The sequence below is a fragment of the Opisthocomus hoazin genome, chromosome Z (genome assembly GCF_030867145.1).
Source record: "Opisthocomus hoazin isolate bOpiHoa1 chromosome Z, bOpiHoa1.hap1, whole genome shotgun sequence".
NCBI classification, from domain to species: domain Eukaryota; kingdom Metazoa; phylum Chordata; class Aves; order Opisthocomiformes; family Opisthocomidae; genus Opisthocomus; species Opisthocomus hoazin.
Genome location: NC_134454.1, coordinates 29,861,979 through 29,882,541, shown reverse-complemented (window position 1 = coordinate 29,882,541; position 20,563 = coordinate 29,861,979). Strand labels below are relative to the sequence as shown.

At 37.7% G+C, this 20,563-nt stretch overlaps 1 protein-coding gene across 3 annotated transcripts in view; it reads left to right on the top strand.

Moving 5' to 3' along the window:
- The window catches only part of MSH3 (mutS homolog 3), a 129,480-nt gene extending 112,983 nt beyond the window's left edge, over nt 1-16,497 (top strand). For all 3 annotated transcript variants that reach the window (XM_075411553.1, XM_075411554.1, XM_075411555.1), the window contains exons 21-24: nt 8,324-8,510; nt 8,721-8,850; nt 11,490-11,664; nt 15,266-16,497. In XM_075411553.1, the coding sequence (XP_075267668.1) occupies nt 8,324-8,510; nt 8,721-8,850; nt 11,490-11,664; nt 15,266-15,374 (601 nt within the window). In that variant the 3' untranslated portion in view covers nt 15,375-16,497. The remainder of the gene's footprint in view (nt 1-8,323; nt 8,511-8,720; nt 8,851-11,489; nt 11,665-15,265) is intronic.
- Nucleotides 16,498-20,563: the final 4,066 nt, after the last annotated feature.

Sequence of the window (20,563 nt, the reverse complement as noted above, 5' to 3'; positions counted from 1 at the left end):
ACTTTTTCACATCTTTGTTTATTCTATATATATATGTAGTAACACTTATTGGTTTTGCCATATGCATAAATTTATGTATTGTGCAGAGGAGCGGGAAACCATTGATACATAGCAATCCCAAGTGACTGGCAAGTCCACACGAGAATTCTATATACTGATATGCTAAACAAGGGTTGTTTGTGTTGCTCTGGAAAGGAACAATTACATTCAAACAGAACTTTTTAGTTGTCAAGATCCCAAAAGTAATTTTCAGAAATGTTACTTCTTTATGGCACAGTAATTTGTTTCATTTTGAAGTTGCTTAATTGTATTTGTGTTTATAGCCAGAAAAACAGAAATTACTTAAGCCTTTCATTTATGCTTACAGTCATTACACCTCTGGGTTAAAGTATTCCCAGCTTTCAGGAAAAAAAGATGATGTATTAAATTCGTTGCACCTATTTTTTTGTCAGGTGGAGTTCTTCTTTTTGAAAAAGAAGAGCATAGGCAAAAGTTGTAGCTAGTGTTGTCAAATTGAAAATTATTTTGTTCTGCTTTTCTAGAAAAGTTATGTCTTTGACATATCAGTACATTTGAGCTGTAACTTTCTGACAGTGTTCTGTAGCTCTGTAGAAATAAATTAAGCTATGCTATGCATATATTTGTACCTAATTTAGTTTTTCATGTCTTTGTTCATGTCATCGTAACATGCATCTGCAGTGTTAGGTTTATATCTCATGTAATAATATAATTGAATATAATAGTAATTGAAAGACTTTCCCAATAATGGTATGGGGGGAGGGGATTTGCCTGTGAAGCTGACGAGCTATTTATTTTACAGTAAAGTTGAAACTCTTACATTGAATGGTGGTATTTACCTTTCTAAAACTCTTCCATGCTATGATTTAACCTAGTCACAATTTGAATTAGATTTTCTGTAGCGTCCACAGGTTGAAAGGGGAAAAGTTCACCTGCACTGAATGCTTCAGCTATTGTCCCTAGTCTGTTGCCATAGTTTCTTCTTTTTAATCCCCCCTTGGCCTCAATCCTGCAGCTACATATGCACATTAACTTAATTACCTTGAGTTCCCTCGCTGGAATCTGAGAGGAGTAAGTGTAAACCTGTGCATATTTTAGGGTTGGGTTTTTCTTTGTCTTCTTTTTTTCATCTACTTCAGGCGAATATTGCAAATAAACACCCTAAATTGACTATCTATGTTTATAATTTACCCTTCAGCAAAATGATTGCACATTTAATCTGTTCTTTCTCTTGACCATCAATAATGCTTATACAGTGTTGATGGTTTCCTGCAGAGACATCAGAGTAAAAGCATGTGTTTAGAGCTTCAGTTGCTTAATGGAGCTTTCATAAACTTCTCCATCTAGTATTGGCCTTCTGGTATGCACTAACTGCACAGGCAGATCTCTTGGTCAGAAGGAGAAGCTGCAGCAGAAACCTCAGTTTGGTACCTCTGTACAGAATCAAATCATAGCTTTCTCAGTGAGGGCAGGAAGAAGAAATGCTTAGTTATGTGTTTGAGTAAATGTAAAAGCTGATGGACTTTGGAAAGCAAGCCATTGATACTTTAGGTATAAAATACTTTGCATGTCTGAATGTGGAATATAATGGCTATTGTGTCCCCGTTCTGCTACTGACACCCTGCTCCTCTGAGAGCTCAGCCCTTGTGCCATGACAGCCAGCTGCTGTAGGGCTGCAAGTAACATGGGATGGAGAAAGTGGAACTTGGACTCAAGGAAGTCCAATTTTAAAATGCAGTGGTAAATTTTAGGATTAACCAGAGATCTGCTGGATTATTTTAACAGCAAGTGATGTATTTGCCCTTAGGTGATCTAACAAGTATTTTTAAGGAGTTCTTATATTATTGAGGGTATCATTGCTGAACTTCAGAAATGAACTTTCTCATTAGTTCTTCACTAGGTAATGTAACATAAGCTTTGAAAGAACAGCTGAATTTCAGTTGCCTTATAAAGTGTTAGGAATGAGAGGATATTGTCACTCAGTGACTGTATTGACTAGACCGGTATTTAATCTTCTGAACTCAGTCCTACCTGTTCTGTCAGTTGAGGTGAAGCTTTTAAAATATTGACTGTTCACTGCAATCTGTGGATGTTTTTGTTTCCTCTGGCTTTCAGCAGAAAATCAATGCAGTTCACATCTTGAAAGCTAATTCTGTTAGATACGTTTCTCTTAATATACTGGGGTGCTTGTGTGTGCAGCATGTCTCTGTTGGCCAGGTCTATAAGGTAATGAGGATTTAAGTGATTACTTGTTCTGGCTATTTCAATTACCTAGTGATATGGAAAATGTCGGGGAAAAAAAAGGTAAAAACCGCTATGAAACTGAGCATTAAAATCACTTTGGACTTGCTTTTCTTTCCAGAATAATGCAAAGTATGTATTCCCCAGTGGCCTTAGGTTTTACTAGTTTCATTCAATTCTTAATGACTGAGAATATCTTATATCTACAGTAATTTACAAAATAAAAATGTATTTTACATTAAATGTGTAATGCATCCTGTCAGGCTTTTCAACAACTGTTATTCTAAACTGGGTAACATGCCATCAGTTTTTTTCATTTAAAATTTGGAAATAAGTAGTTCTAGAAATGGTTGAGCACGTGTGTGCGTGTTGACTGTAAATAGGTTAGTATCATGAGCATCTTCTGATTTCCTGTCATTGTTGTCCATGTAACTATACACATTTACTTCTTAGAAGTTGCCCATGAATAATGAAGAAATAATGACTATCCTGGTAACAATGCTTTCTGTAATACTTAAGAGTTATTTTTCAAAATTCTGTAATTGCAGTTTCTGTAAGTTATTTTTCTTATTGTCAGATTTTGGTTTGAATCAGAAAGAGCTCGATGGAAACGAAGTAAATGATTTCCCAGTACTGTGTGGGGGAGTGTGAAGCATTAGTTTCTTGCCAGTGAACTGTTATAAATTTGCAGATGCTATCTTCTAGAGAATTACTTGATAAATTTTCATTGTATGTGGAAAGTAGCCAGAAGTTACAGTATCCAAGTTGGACTACTTTTACACTAACCACTGTGAAATTCTTCCTAGCAGTCTGGGTGTTTCTAAAATGTACAGGGTTTCAAATTGTTTTTCTGGGCAAAACTGAATGATTGTTCTCGTTAAAGTTGTTGAGGTTCCTGGGACCACAGTAGGAGACAACATGCAGTAGTTGGCCTGCCAGTCCTTCATTTGTGATTCCTGTTTTTATTTCCTTGGCAGACTAATTTGCAAACTATTTTTGATTTTTAAACTGTGACGTCTTACTAAATGGTGTTTGCTAGGTGCTTAATAGACAGTCAATAACTTGGTTTAATGGGAGAAGGTTTATGTAAGTGTTCAAATGAAATTGTGCCTGTGTTCTTACATTCAAGTCAGGATCAATATCAAGTTTTTCTGTTCTCATAATCATCATCTTCAATTAATACTCACGCTTTTGTGACCATTTCTGCAGAGACAAATAAAAGGATACAAAACTGTTGTTGTGACATCTTTTTAAAAAGTTAACTATGCAATGTTGATCAAAAACGTGTTGCAGAGAACGGTCTCATACAAGACAAGGGATAAACTGTAAGGCAAGACCCCATCTAACCCTTTGTTTCTGTAAACTAGTTATTTTAATTTAAATAATTCCTCCTGTTCAAATAGTCATCTTTGAAGTCGCATTTTGAAGAGGTTTCTGTGAGAGAGAGTCAGTGGAATTAGGAAGTCACATGACTAATTTATTTAATTTGTGGTTTTCTTAGTGTTCTCTTTGAATCACAGAGAACATGTCTTTGTTGACGGTGTTGTGAGACTGGTATTCTGCACCTTACATTTAGGATATTCTCAGACAAAAGAGTAATTTTCTTTTAATGTTGATTATTCTCAATGAATAAATAATTTGATTATGAGTACATTCTGAGATGAAGTCTGGCTTCAATTCTGATCCCTGGGAAGACAAACCGTACCTGGAAACCTGAATGCCTTCTCTTGGGAACTGCAAAGGCAGTGCGTAGAGATTCTATACTCATTAGGCTTATTCTTCTGTTGCAGGCACTAGGTTTCATTTTTCCAGTAAATATTTTAGATTAACTTGTAAAGTCAAGTGCATGTTTCTAAAATCAAGGTGAAAAATCTTTAATTTCATTTAGGTTTTTTCAGCATTAAGTATTGTATAAACTACAAATTAATAAATAGCATCAGGATGTTGACAACTGTATGAAAATAAGGCTTTAGGAATGGTTTTGCAGTCTTGGTTTCTAGTATTTGTCCAGTGCTACGTCTTGGGTTATTCTAGTGTTTTTATGCCACTGTTAGTCATCAAGTCTGCAAGTCTACCCCCTTCTCCAGGACACTTTGCATTTTTTGCTAGCAGTAATAACAGGATGCTGAGAGAAGGAACTCCAAGAAGATCTTAATGGACTCAATTTTTAATTTCTTTCTTCCATACAAATTTTTTGTGTATGGCTGTCAAAGCCTTCAGACATGTCTAGCTGATCAAAAGCTTGAAAGCACCAGACTTCAAGGTAACTTTCAGGCCCACGCAGTTTAGCAATATTAGTTTTGTGCCTGTGGAGAGCCAGTTTAAATGGATAAATAAAAATTCTTGAGGTGCAAGCAAAAAAGTTATGCTATTGAATTCTGGTGGTTTATGAGTGGTATCATAGCTTGTATCATTAAAAAAATTCCCAACATTTAAGAGCATCATAAGACAAAAAAAACATAGTATGCCTTCCCAAGATGATGAGGACGTGCACTGCAAAAAGGTCAGTACTGTGTGCATGTATTGACTCAGGAGAGCAGGTTGAAAAAACAGCCATTTGAATGCTGCTGCTACAGAATAAGGAAACTGGTATTTTTTTCTCTAAGGGGTCGCATACAGGTTAAGAATATAGTGCTGGCTGGTTTGCGGAAAGCTAGCTACTGCTGCATATTATCTAACTTATCCTCAAAAAATTAATTTATGAAAACATTGCCTCCCTGTTGTTTTTTCTGAGGCTACAGACAGGAATCTTTACTACTTGAAAGCTAGCACTGAAAAGAGATAATGCCTCCTCTTTTATTTCCTTTACATAATAAATGTGCTGAACATTGTAAGATAAAGAGCTTTTAATTTTATGAAATTTGGTTGGCTGTCAAAGAGACATTATAACAAGTGGTTTCCAGCCAAATTGCATTTGCTGAGGAGTGATGGATCTCTTGCCAGCACTAAAGAGGCACTCTTCACATTGGATGTCTGCACACTTCTCATGGGTGGAATGCAGCAATATTTCTGAACGTAGATGTTAGAAATTCCATCGTAGAAATGGACGTTTTCTTATTAATTGTGTCACTACTTCCAACAGCTGGTGTTTTAACAAATAGAGAAATAGAGCTGGTGAAGTTGGTGGCATTGTTCTTGCTTTAGTGGTTTGCTTTTGTGACTGTCTTGTTTCTTTTGTAACCTTTCTTTCTGGGTGCTTTTGGGAGATTTTTTGCCCCCCCGTTTTTTTCTATTAAGAGAGAGATGAAAGGAAAATTTTGGTAGTGCATAACATGTCTGCATCACTCAGGGACATGTTTTGACTCAAAAACTTTATTGTGTCAGGAATAATACAGCATATAGTTAGGGAGCAATGTCTTGCTGCATAACCATTAGTTTTATAAATGCAGTCATCCACATTAATATAGTTATGCTTACTTGTTTCTGGGATGTTGCTTTGTTAAGTTTAAAAACCAGGTATGATTCTTCTAGTGTCAAGGACGGAGGCAGAAAAAAATTTTATCCATTTTCAAAGGATGACATTTGATACATTTTTGTGTCATTTAAAAATACACGTGTTTTTTTTGAACTGTAGATAAGCCTGAGTTGGATTTGAATGTTCTAAGATGCTGAAAAGAAAGGCTTCTTTTGCAGCTGTGGTTAACAACAAGAGAAAGATAATACTCATTTCTGTTTGTATCTTGAGCATTTAGTGAGCAAGTTCTGAAAATGATTTTCATGAATGTGAATTAGATACAAAATTACTAAATGATTTTGAGGGTTCTGTGAAAATGATGCAATCGGAGATAAAAAGAACTGAGAACTCTCAGTGTAATCATCATAGGTGCAGAACAGACAGCCTGTTAGATGCTGTCTCTGTAATTAAAAGTCAAATAAAAATGATAAAATAATAATACTAATAATCCTATGTCAGAAACTAAGGTTAAAGTTGTCCCTTATGGAGCCAGAGATTTTCCAGACAGAAAAAGTATTTGTCGTTCTGGTGAACTTATTTATAGTTAATAGTGTTAAAAATAGATCTAATTTATAGTGTTCTCTGTAGATCTGTTTAATATTGTGATAAAGGGGGATTGTTAGGTTTTATAGTAGTGCATGATGGCTGAACCAAACTAGATAAGGGGCCGGGGATGTCTGGGGTACTGTGAGAAATTCGGTAATATGTTCATAGTTCTTAAGCCAGCATTTAAAAGGATTACGGTAGTAAATGGCTTAATAAAATGTGAATTTCACAATGCCTCAATATCCTGAATTATATATTTAATTAAGTGAAATTCTTGTAAAGTTTAATTACCTTACGTAGAAAACCACCTTTCTTCCAGAGTATGTGGGAGTATACCTGGTGTGTGTGTATGTAAGCACATACTTAATGAAATAAAAACACTCAGTTTGCTCATTGTATCATAATGCCCAAGTCCAACCAAAATTAGTTCATTTAGAATTGAAGATTTGCATGTTGTGAAGTTATGCATGCCACCATACCAAATTTCCAGGGCAGGAACCAGAGAATATATAGAACTCAAAATTATACTGTGTCCAACCTGCTGGTTTTTGGCATTGGGAGTCAATTACTCTTGACAATCATAAGATCCACATAAAATGATGAGTATCTTGCTAGTGCTTCTGTAGGCAACAGAAGCAATTATAATAGAGAGAGATGCAGCAAAAGACTGAGATGAAAAAAAAGGCTATGTTGGGATTCTCTTTAAAGATTTTGATTGGCTTTAAACACTGTTGTGGCCAGCTGTTGTATCTGGAAATGTAATATGCTAAGCCCATGAGTGAGTTTTCCTTAAATCAGTGTGGCTTGTATGTAACTGTATTATTGGCTGATGAGAGTGAACAAATCTGTTTTTCCAGCCCTACTCAGTGGCTTGCTAATGATAACCTGTTTCAGAAGTGATATTGTAATGTGATTAATGGAGTTGAAAAGCATATATGGAAAAAAAGAGTATTCTTTTTTCCGGGTAGAAAGCGTATTGATTGAAAAGGTACAGAAAGCTGCAGAAGAAGGGAAAAACAGGATGAATTACTAACAGACTTCTGAGGTGTAAACTGCAATTTCACAATTTGTGATAGAATTTGAGGATTGAATGTTGCATGAATCTGAAACAGTGGTAAAAGGCTTGTATGAAACATGAAGGAATTTGTGTATACGTGTGTGTGTGCATGTGTGTGTGGAGCAGAGGAGAAACACACCCACATGGAGGCCGGCACGTTCAAGGACAGGTGTGTAAAAGGATGAGGAGAGAAATCTTTCTCTTAAAATAATGTTTAAGCGTACTAGTAAGATTGTGTACCTGTGTAATTGGGGAAGTAATTGTTATTTTGTTACTGCCTGAAGGAACGAACTGCTGTATCTGTAGCTGATCACGAGTGTCCACGGTACCTCTACATGGAAATGCTAATATCTGATACTTTCAGGTGTTGTTAGCATTTAAAAACCATACACATTTGATGGTTGAACTAAACTAAAAAGGTAAAATTAATTTTCGTAGGTACCTTTGCTGGAATCCTTCTTGTGAGCTGACTGGTCTGAGCTCCCAGGGTCTTTTTAAAGGGGTGAGCAGGCTGCTTTGTACTGTCTGCCAAGGTGGAAGAATTGCATGCTAAGAAATAGCCACTTGTCTACCTCCTTTTTTTCCCCTGGTTCCTGTAGTTGACATGGGATGACGCGATTTCTGTCTATGGATTTACACTGGGACTACATTACTGATGGCCCAGAAAAATTTCCTGCTGTCCCTACAGTCTGACCTCCCCCAGATGCCCACAGGGTCAGTGTACCCTGTTGTCTTGGGGAATGCATGCATGCCCTCATTTAATGGTACATGAGTAGTTACTTCTGGACCTTTCAGTCTTTTAGACTACTGTCACATCTGTGCAGTGCGCCGTTGTTGCTTTTTTTTCCCTAAGAAGTAGCTCGTTCTGGAAGGTGAATGTTCTGTGTGGGTTTTTCTGCTCTGCTTGGAGCAGCACCAAGAGATTTATAGCAAAATGATATTATTATAATGATATTTTTTTTAGTGTTGCCTGGCCTTTATTTGATTTGTTTTGTAACCAAATACAGAATGGGCGCGGCAGACAACATTTACAAAGGCCGAAGTACCTTTATGGAAGAACTGACAGATACTGCTGAGATAATAAGAAAAGCAACTTCAAGATCACTAGTAATATTGGATGAATTGGGAAGAGGAACTAGCACACATGATGGTATCGCTATTGCTTATGCTACGCTTGAACATTTTATTAGAGATGTAAGTATTCAGTCTGACACATACTTGTGAATGCTTTTTCAGCCTCTACTGTGGTAGGCTGACTTTGACATGGTGTGTATTTGCTTGTAGAAATGTGGCATGTCTAAACTCAGAGCAAAGGGGTATGGATAAAGGATACCAGTTCTGTGCTGCTGTGTTTAAAAAAAAATTAAAGCCAAACCTTCTTTTGTGTCTATTTCATTGATGTAGGTGGAGTCAACGACACTGTTTGTCACTCACTATCCCTCAGTTTGTGAGCTAGAGAAGGTGTATCCAGAAAAAGTTGGTAATTACCACATGGCTTTCTTGGTGAATGAGCAGGAAAGTGCTGAACAAAAAGGTACAGTATAAACCCATCTGAGATTCTGGCACTATAGGGATAGGCAGATATTATAAAATTGTTACGGTAATTTAAACCTCAACATGGAAGTGATGCATCCAAACTTACTATAGTATCAGCCTATACATACGTTTTGAGGGGCTTGAAAATTGAATAACCATTTCTTTTTAATATTTAATATAAGGATGACTGAGCTAGGTCACGTAAAAGATTCATCCAGCCCAGTATCCAGCTTTTCACAGTAGCCAAATACAAAGGATTAGGGAGGAGGGATAAAGGATCAAACATATGGCAGCTCTTTCTCTAAAAGATCTCACTGTCTGCAAACACTTGCTATTTAGGGGGCTTCAAGAGCTAGATGTGTTTTCTGTTTTTTAATATCTTCAGTGGATTTCATTTCAGCGAGGTTGTCTAGTTTCCCTGAGTATCCTTGTGTATTTCTAGCATCTTCATCCTACTGTGTCAAGTAGCTCCAAAATTTAACACTGCATTGTGTGAAGAACCACCTCCTCTTTGTTTGTTTTGAAACTCTTTTGAAACAATATGTAGCTTCACATGATGGTCCCAGTTGTTGAATTAGAAGAGGCAGAGGAATAATCTGTCTTCATCCTTTCTCTGTCATGCATAATTTTGTAGATTGCATATCATAATCCCACTCAGTTCTGGTTTTACCAATCAGAAGAGTTGCAGCATTTTTTTTTTCTGCTTCTTCTTGTCACTGTTGCTCTAAATTAGTATTTGCAGTAAAGTTTCTCAGCTCACTGCTTAGCTCTTTTTCTTGTTTGATAATGGATATGTTGAGCAGCTCTACCTAACTGCAGGGATGATCACCCTTCATGGTGAGAACTGACTGTCACCATCTGTTTGCCATCTTTGTGCCAATTATTTAGAAATGCAAAGGCCTTCATTTTAGATTATGGCTGCTTAAGTTTTCAGAAGAGCATTTGGTGCAGGACCCTTGTCAAAAGCCTTTTGAAAATCTGCATAGGGTTTATTCACTGGATCTCTCTTACTCACATAGCTCCCAAATTTACAACAGGTTTGTGATGTAGGATTTCCCTCTGTACCAACTGCTTTGATTTTTTTTTTTTGCTTGATGTATCAGGTTTAATCAGGTGCTTGACAATTCAGCTCTTATTCTGGTTTTCCCACTTTGCTAGTGATGGCCTGTTCCCTGAATCATTCCTAGAATTCTTCTAAGAATTGGCATGGTATTTGCCATTAGCCTTGCCATTATTCTTAATATTGTATTGTCTGCTTACATTTGAACTAATCGGGACAGGGCACTTTAATATTTGCCACTAAATGATGGTAACAGTATTTGCCAATAAATATATAATCTATCACTTTTTAAATGTTTTTCAGAGAGTTAGTTCAAAAATTTCAGTTTTGGCTAAAGGGAGAATTTGGCTTTTGTATTCTGTTAATACTAGAAGCAGGGATCCCTGAAATACGTGTTAACTTTGAGCATGGGTAGTTCAAAGTAATGTGTTTAGGTGAGCACTGTCTAGACATGCTGATGCTCCCAGTTAAGAACATCCCTCTCCTGAGCATCAGCATGTCCTTTTCTCAGAGTTCTTTAGTTGAACTGTTTCTCTCTGATACTCTCAGGCAATTGAGATCTTATCAACATTCAATACTTACTATTCCTTAACTATTGTGTCCACAAAACCCTGTACTTCGTGTTTCAGTGTTCTGCTTCAGCATTTCTACATTCGATGTTAGTTGACCTGAACCTTCAGGCCATATGTAATGGTCACAGTTTTGCTACAGAAGGCATAACAGGTGTAGTACCACAGCCTGTGAGCAACAACACATCTATGTTTCTTACTTTGCCTGTATCTTTAGCTCCCTGTGTCTTAACATTTTAGTTGTTTTATTTAAGGTGAGTTTTCTGGCACCTTTTTTTTCCAATCTTTCGCTTGGGTCACTCAGATTAAATCAGCATGAGTCATCAGGATTTATGGAAATCTCCATTGTTTCCAAAATCCTGCTTCAAGACAGAAGAATGAATGGCCACATAGTTCTTCTGCTCTTTACACAAGGTCTGGCTTGTGCAGACATGCTACAAAGATGTCTAAAGAGGAGAAGGAAGGAGTCATCAGATTTATAAGGACGGCTCTTATGTTTCCATGTTGTTGTCAGGGAATAGAAAGAATCCCTAGTGGAAGACCCACCATCCTAACCTTTGGTTTTTCCTAAGCATTTTGTATGGTTCCTAGCTTCCTGGCAGGCAGCAAACTTTTTGTTGTGCTGTAGTTATAGACTTCTCAATTGTGGGATTACTGACACTTCCTTTATTCTGTCATTGCTCAGCAAACATGAGATGCAATGTCTCAGTTACAGCGTAACTAATCAATTTGACATACAAAGGTTCTGAGTTTTACACACACACACACACGTCTGCTTAATAACACACCAGGTAAAAGTACAGTAAAGTTTTTTCAGTCTCACAGTGGGAAAGTAAAATGCGTGGTCTCAAGGAAACATTTTTCTTTCATGTTTCTTCAGTGGAATAAATCACGCAGGAAGCATGAATCATAATGAGACCACAGTCTTTGCCATTTCGGTCTTTGGTCTACTACATTTTATTAACATAATGGAGGAGGTTTTGATTTTGTTTTGGTTTGGTTTTTTAGGATCTGAAGATGAAGAGAATCCTGAATTTATCACTTTTCTTTATCAAATCACTAAAGGAGTCTCTGCAAGGAGTTATGGGCTAAATGTTGCCAAACTGGCAGATATGCCTGAAGAAATCTTGAAGAAGGCAGCTCACAAATCAAAGGAGTTGGAGAGAATAGTGAATATGAAAAGGTTAGAACAATTTGATTTTTTTTAATTTCTTTTTTGCCCCTAATGAAACTTCAGCTATCAATTGAAAAGTATTTCACACAATGTGCATTAAAAATAACAATAAGAGCTACTACAGATATCCTCCTACCCTTCAGGGAAAAGACAGTGAAACAAAACTTTGAAAAAGAATATTTAGGAAATTGTGCTATCCATTTCAATCAAAGCTTTATATTTTGTAATTAGCTACTTCGTCAGAGGCTAATTGCTGCTCTCTGAAACAAGACTGGAAAAAAGTAAATGCGCATTGAGTGAACTTTAGGTATAAACTGTTTTTTATTTTCTTATGGCAAATACTAGCAAATTTATTCTTTCAGCTAAGTATTTTCACTGCGTTCAGGAAGATGAATTTGAAGTATAACTATCTTCTAATACCTACTTTTCTCACCAGTGATAGTGAAAATATTAACATTTAATTTAGAACGTATGTTATTCACTTTGGAGCTTGAAATTGTATTTGCATACTATAGTGTAGAAGGAAATGCAGATATTCTTCTGGTTTAACTTAAAAATAAGTATTTATAATATATTTTGACTGCCCCCCAAAACACACAAAATTCTACTGACAGTCTGGGGATTTTAATATTTTTCTGGTAACCAGTTTTTGTTTAGTGGCATATGTACCTTATATATTAGACTAGTTATTTAGATTCCCAGGATTATCAAATGGCATCATCTTTATAAAACCTGAAACATTACATACACAATTTAGATATAAAAGTGTGCTACTATTCATATTCTTTTCCACTGATTTTTTTGTTGTTATTTTTTTCAGTGGCAGTCCTATCAGGAAAATTCGCATAGCCGTTTAGGAATATAATAAATCAACATCTTTGCTGTCTGATGGCCGTAACCAATCTTGACAGAATAATTTCATATGAGAAAATTTTAAGTATTAGTTACTTGTAGGCGCAGGCAGTTATTTTGGAACTTAGTAGTGCTTAGTGCTTAACACCAGTTTTTATCCCCTTTTAAGAAAGCAAAATAAAAACATTCTATTGAAGATACATGTCAGTTTATGGGAAAAATAATGGGGTAGCTTATGTTAACTGGAAACAATAGTCCATAACTGACAAAAGTAAAACAATTAATTACTAGCAGTGTCTTAACTGTTGTTATAGGATACCTAGGGTTTTAAAATCAAGAAAAAATTGTTGTTCAGAAAGGTGAGAGTTGGAAGGCCAGAGTTACTGTGTAATAAAATTAAGGTGAAATAATATAATATGTGCCTTTGGTTTATATTCCTTTATTCTCTGAAAATCGTGCTAGCATATTACTTGGACAGGGCACAAATAGAGTTCTAGCATGCCTTGCTAAAAAAGTGAGTTAATTGTATAGAAAAACTATAAGCAACACAAATAGTGTGCAATGATGTTGTTAGAAGACTGATTCACAGCGCCCACAGAGCGGTAGAGTGAGGGCTGACTGGGCAGTCTTAATTATGGGACTTAATTGTGTCCCATTTACCAGCTTTTGAATATGTAAGCTACCATCTGTGTTTTAGCTTTTGATACGTAATTTGCTTATATTCTTAAAGCGAAAAAGAATAAATACTTCATCTAGAGCTGTGACGAGTCCTTTATCCCAGCTTACCACTGAGGCTGGAAGGCCCATCACCACATGCTCCACTGCAGGCTGCTGCCACCCGAGCTGCCCCAGCACACGTCCCTGGGAGTGACCCTCTAGAACAGGCTCCCACGGATGCTGCCGCACAGCTGCTCCCTGCCCTTCTTCCAGGGTGCCAGGGCTCGTCTTTGCACAACCACAAAACAGACCAGGTCAGGGATCTGATAGGGCTGAAAAGTCATTCTTTCTCCGACTGGTATCACACAAGTTCAATTTCCTGGTGTTACATGTGAACAGGCACTACTGCCTGAAGAAGGAAAGGGTGGGAGTGATAGGAGGAGGACATCCTTGATGCTGGCAGTGGTTGACGGAATAGAGATCGGCCTGAGACTGCCAGAGCAGCCTGCCCCATCTGCAGTTGGACACTTTTGCCTCCCCCTGTAATGAGAGACAGTGCTATGGAGGGGCTCAGGGACAAGGCTCCCCTGTTGGCGCGGGGCCAGAGGAGGCCCCAGCAATGATCCGAGGTCTGGGAACCCCTCTGCTGCGAGGAAAGGCTGGGAGAGTTGGGGCTGTTCAGCCTGGAGAAGAGAAGGCTCCGGGGAGACCTGACTGCAGCCTTCCACTACCTGAAGGGGCCTGCAAGAAAGCTCGAGAGGGACTTTTATGAGGGCCTGTTGCAGTAGGACAAGGGGTAATGGTTTTGAACTAGGAGAGGGGAGATTTAGATTAGACAGAAGAAACGCTCTTTACTGTGAGGTTGGTGAGGCCCTAGCCCAGGTTGCCCAGAGAAGCTGTGGATGCCCCCTCACTGGCAGTGCTCAAGGCCAGGTTGGGCGGGGCTTGGAGCAACCTGGTCCGGTGGAAGGTGTCCCTGCCCATGGCAGGGGGGTTGGAACTGGATGGTCTGTAAGGTCCCTTCCAACCCAAACCATTCTGTGATTCTATGACAAGGGACATCCACAACACAGGAATTGCTGCTTCATGAGATTTGACCTGTAACAGGGTATTCTTTCGTTATAGACCTCTTACATGCACTTTGGAGGGAACTCCATGCATCTGTATAAACCCAGAGCTCAAGTCAGCAAAAATTTAAAAATTATCAAAAGTGTCTAATTATTTCACATTGCATAAATGAATGGATTATGTAATTCTTAATTTTTCCAGTTCTTCTATGTAGGTCATTATAGACATATTTTCTTTTGTATAGTCCTGTTTATTTTCACATATTGCCATGATGTGTTCTAAATGTCAAAGTATTCTTCTATACCTTCTTCCCAAATGAGACATGTAACAAATTTCAAAATGGGTATGGTATATCTGTGGTAGGAAATAAAAATTATCATGATCTTCAGAATTAAACTCAGACCTGTTCATAGCAGTATACTTGTCCTGTCCCAATACCCACAAGCCAGCTGCCTTGTCTTACTGTTTTAAATCACTTTCATGTTATTTAAGAAAATCCACGGGGTAATTCCACCCAGTCTTGACATGTTTGTTGTTGGAATGTGTGTTAACCCATTTTAAATGTCTTGTTATTTGTCATAGCTCTTATGAGTCTTTCTTAAATACAAAAACATTAAAAAAGAAAATAGGAAGGATATGTGTACTCATTTATTTTGAAAATATGTTATCTCTTTATGATTCTACAAGTGCAAATTTTTAGGAACAGAATGCTGGAAGTTAAACGGTACAAACTACAATACTGTTTATTTCCTTTAACTATTTACTCTTGCTCAGTGTTTTATTTCATCTTGTTAATGCTTCTGGTATTGTAAGTTAGTTATAAAAGTAAGTTGTTGACTGTCCTAGAGCTGGAATAAATATATTGGAAAATGTTAGCCCATTGCTTAAAGATCACACAACATTTTGAGCTATGTAAAGTGCTATTTTTGACTGTGTATAAAATTTTGCAGATAACTGTAGGGCTTTCAAGATTTGATGTACTTAATTTAAAAATGTGTCTATATTTTGATGGAATTTTTTTTTTTTCCCCCAGAGAAAAGCTAAAGTCCTTTGCTGAAGTATGGAAGATAAATGATTCTCAGGAACTACAGAAATGGAAAAGTGCGTGTGAACCTGAAGATGAAAGAAAGGACAGTTTTTAATCCTCAAATCATGCTTAAAGATTGAAAATATTGGGGATGCAAAATATGGGTCTGGAGACTAATAGATTCTATCAGGGTGTAGTTCTAGGCGCATTAAGTTGACTTTTCTGCCTTTTGAGAGATAAGAGATGCCGTGTTGTGATATAATGCCCCACATCCACTTCCAGACTGTATGTAATTCTCTCACTCTGCGTTCCTTCCCTGAAGTGTTTTCCATCCTTTTCTTAATTGCAAAATGTCTGCTGGCGTTGGATTTAGTTTCAAATACGTTTAGAAAACATGAAAAATTATGTTGGTAAATTATTAGGTAAATCTTTTATAAATAAAATAATGTCTTTTAACTTTATTGTACTTCAGTTTCTAAAGAAATATTCCTTTGCATTGTGCAAACGTAGCTGAGTCTTGACTATGCTGTAGTGCTGTGCAATTGGTAAGAATGAATACTACAAAGAGACCTTTTTCTTGTTCTAGCATTAATGCATTTAAAGTTCACTTGTTTTGCAGAGCACCCTCTAAATTTTATGTGCACAGTGAATTTAAGAAAGTGTGTGTTATGTGGCTGGATTAGGAGAATTTTATTTTTACTGACCAGATTCATGATGCTGCAACTAGTAGCTTTCAAAGTAGCAGCACAAAACATGCATTGACTGTGTTTTGTTTTCCCTCTTCTTCATTCTCATGCACACCTACTTCCTTTTCAGCTTTTTCCTCCTGATCTTGGCCCTCTGGCCCAGTCTAGAGAAAGAGTCACTCTGAATAATGTCCGAGTATCATAAGATGGGTGAAAGAGGCAATTCAAACTATGCAACGGTCATCCCCAGTGCTCTGTCAAATGCAGAGAAAAACTGGAAAAAACAGAAAAACTTTTTAATTTTTTTTAATTTGCAGTTACCAAGTCCAAATTTCAAGTGGGCATGTGATATCCAAATTGGTTTTCCTTTATAAATATAACCAAATATCAAATATCTTGCTATGAAAATGGACAATGATGTTGACATACTTGAGCCTTGGCAAATAGTTTGTTGTATTTAAAAAAAAAGTATTAAGTGGAAAGAAGTGAAAGAAAATATCGTCTTGATTTTGCAATAAGGAAAAGAATAAAATGAGGTTTTTTTATCTTTGAGACTGCTGAACCTTTCTAATTTTTTCAGTAAATGAGGGATTTTTTTTCAAAATAATGTACGTCAGATGAATATGAAATAATGTCATTGCAGGTGATTGAATTAGCTTTTCCAATATAGAGAACTTTGTGCAGAAAAGAGTATAATTTTTTTACCTGTCATAAACAATTGCTAACCTTCACCAAAGACTTTTTTACAGGTTCTTCAGGTGACAAAGCGTCATTTAAACAAATAGTTTGCCTGCCACTCAAATAGCAGCAATCAATACGAGCATATCCTTCCAGAGCGTGAAGTACATTTATCTAAACTGGAAGAGCTGAAGAAGAAAACTGCTCTTTCAAGGTGTAGTTATACATGTGTGTTTATCCATGCTACATGAAGTACAATGAATGTCATACTCCATTATTAATGCACATTGATACAGTGCATTGGATCTAAAGTCTTCTGACCGTAGTCTTCAAAGAGAGTAAGTGAGCCATTACTAAATTCCCATATGTGCTAAATGTGCTTTTAGTAAGAGTCTCTTTGCCCTCAAGGAGGCGTTCAGATTATTCTGTGATGACAAGAGGAAAACACCTAGATGCCGTCTGAAAAAAGTGAGGAAATACAAGTAAGAATGGGGAAATGGACACGGTATTACTAGCCTGCTCATACTATCAAGTACAAAGCAATTACAGCAAGCTTTCCTCTTAGCGTCTGTGATCCTGTTGGAAATAACTTTTGATTTTAGCCCTGCTCTGTTCAACAACAGAGGTTATCTTGCTATCCTGATAAGGTTTCTTCTGGGTATGAAAGCTAATTATTAAAGCTACTGTTTTAGTCACTGCTGGTTATCATAATTCCTAGCAGATATGTAAAAAGTTACGACCATTTGAGAATGCACTATAAGGAGATGCATACTATTATTATATGTGTTTACTGCTGGTTTTAGGATACATTTGTAATAAGTACAGTGCAGATTCATCTAGACCTTGTTCTGCTGATGTGGAGCAGCCATGCTCATTAGCAGAGTGAGCGCTCTGTGAGGGCAATCACTGTGGGATGTGACGAGGTCAGAGGTCACTTGGGATGTTTGCGGAGCATGAGATTAGATGTAGTCCAGACAGGCAGCCAGACAGAATTTCCTTGGCCTTTGGTAGGTTGGAGTGCAAGAGGGATATAAAGAAACCAAGACTTACTGGAAAATGGGGAAAGGCATCAATTTTGTAGGAGTTTTTTTTCATTTCTTTTATTGCTGTAAGTTGGGACTTCTGTCTCTGTCATAGCAGGAGTCCTAAGAGACAGAAAGATAAGAAGCTACTCCTGGGTTTTGCTTCCCCTCCCCCTCCCTTTTCTTTTCTTTTAAATACCAGCACACTAAGCTGCTTCTTAAAGACACTTTGAAGTACAGTTTGGCAGTGGTATGATCTTGGAGATGTGCCCTGTTTTTAAACCAGAGTAATAAAATTCTGACTGTGTGCTGAGTCAGCAAGTTTGATCCTGTGTACTGATGGCTGTCAGGCAAAGTAAGGTTAAAGAGTGACCCATACTTAGATGGTTCTTGGTTGTAGTGCGAATTCGTGCTAGTCTTGAGTTTGTCTTCAAGAAAGGAATGTCTAAATATTTTTGTCTAAATATAGTATTTTTTGAAACCTGCATGGAGTATTGGCTTCTACTGCCTCTGCCAGCATGGTATTGACATGGTTAAAATTTAATATTAATGTGAGAAGTACAGCTTTATGCTTTATATAAAGGTACTGTCTCCTTGAAAGACCTTTGCACTTCATGGCTTTTATCCATTTTTTTAAACATGGTATTTATCACTTTATTAAGCTTTTTCATTGTTCTCTCTTCCCTGCTCTTCACATAAAAATTGTAATGCCTCTGTGCATCTTGTCTTGAATGTATTGCCTTTAGGAATCACAGTGCCACAGGTTAGCAACAAAAACTGGTAGACCATTTTGATGGAAGAGAAGGAGAGGGCTGGATACACTCTCAGTGCCTTTTTGTATTTGGTTATATAAGAGCATTATTACAGAATACGCAAAGTAAAATACATCACCAGTAGCAATTACCTGTCTTACTGGCATACAACATTTTTCACTAAAGCAATTCTTGAGAGGATTTTTCTTTGTATTGCAAAGTTTTCCATAAGTATTTGTATAAATGACATGAATTTACCTACGTACATAAGTTTACAAAGTGGTTAAATGAATGTAAAGATCACTGAAATGTCAGCTGAGTCGGGTATTGCAGTAAGTCTGTTCACTGCAATGAAAGTAATGTTTATTTATTGAAATCTATTGGAAAGTAAATTATCCTAATATTTCTACTATGTGTAAAATTTAGTGAGAATTCAACTATTTTAACTTCTTAGTAGTTCTGATATAAATGCATTTTCGTAGAGGAATAAGGGTTTGGTAGATTGCATTGCGCTGAGAGAAGTAGGACTCTGTTCCAGAATCCGGGTCACACTTCAGAATGGTTACTGGGGGGCCTTCTCCCCAAGTCTCACCCCATGTGGCCATTGTAATCTCCTCCAAAATCCTGGCACCGGTACTGCAAGTCTTGGACAGTAATCTGAAAAGTAAGTCTGAGCTGCCTGTCTCTTTTCCTCCTTTCAGATTTTAGGGCATATGAATGGAGTGGATGGTTCTCATCACCTTTTAACTGTTCCTAAACACAAATGCTGTAGCAAGCTGAAATTCACTATTAGCATAATTTTCCCATGTGTTTTCAATGCTTTCCTCCATCTCCCTACAAAATCTCTGGCAATCAAATCCGGATCAAACATTTGTTAGATCTGAATTCAGTTCTGGGGGACAAATTTGCAGTCTGCTGATCTGAACCGGGATTTCTAAAAAAGTATATGGCCAGAGCCCAAGAAGGGATTCACGGGGGATGCATTCAGGATAGAAAATCCTGCTGGCAGGTAAACGTGGGCTTCAGTTCCAAGACCGCTTATTTGGGTCTTTGACCTGCGTCAATCCAGCGCTGTTGATTGTTCTTGTTTTGTAGCGCTATATAAGGGAAGCCATGGATTTGCCCAGCTTGGTAGAGTCCTGTACTAAGGATATGCTCCCCAAAATTACAGAACTCTGCTTACCTTAATGATGCTACATTTGCCATTGTACATGGCTAAGCACCTTTGGTGTGGAAATCCTCCCCTTGCCTGAAATGGTAGATCACTTTGTTCTTCCTCAGCTACAGATGCACAAACTCAATGTCTTCCTGAATTACATTGTAGATTTTTCGCTTTGCCTAGCCACAGAAACAAGTAGAAAGCAAAGGATGTTTTCCTCATTTCTTAAAAATCTTAAAAACCACAATTTCTAAAATAGTCATCTTGTTTTATAAGATGTGAGTCCTTGCAGGCGTGCTGTTAACTGTGAAATGGTGTACTTGTCTTGAGACTGGACTACTTGAAGTTAGAAGTGAGCTGTAGAGAAAAGGATGATGGTGCCTAAGATACTAGTCAGGGGAAATAAAGGGTGAACAACATAAAGCCAGATATAGAAATCTAAGGATAATTAGCTGTTCTAAGAATAATAGCATTAGGAAACAGGATGTTTTCCTCCTACATGATGTCAGGATTTGTTAAGAGAGCGAGCAGGCACCAGTTTGATTGGTACTTTGGCTACAGTCTTGCTAGCCAGCCAGTACAGCGTGTAAGGCTAAGAGAGTGTGCCTGAGGCTGAACGCTGTGGTGACCCCTTGTGCTGTTGCCCTGGATGGCCAGCGCTCAGTCTACGCACGCTCTCAAGAGCACCTTGCCCAAAGCACTCACAGGGAGATGGAGGTGGTGCCTGCTAATGGGCTTCATGTCATTGCAACCACAGCTTGTGGAGGGCGAACTAAGTCCAGGGCAGGAAGCACTGTGGCTCTTCTCGAGCCAGTAGCCTTTTGTCAGTTGGTGCTTACCAGCCAGCATGTGCATACAGCTTGTCACATAACTTAATCACTGCACTATGGGGGAAGGTGGTGGGGGGGTAAGTCTGGTGGACCTAATTCTTTTCAGTTGGTGGGTCACGTACACAGTCGGTGTTCTCATCACACACGAAGGAGAAGGAATCCTTGCCCCATCCTCAG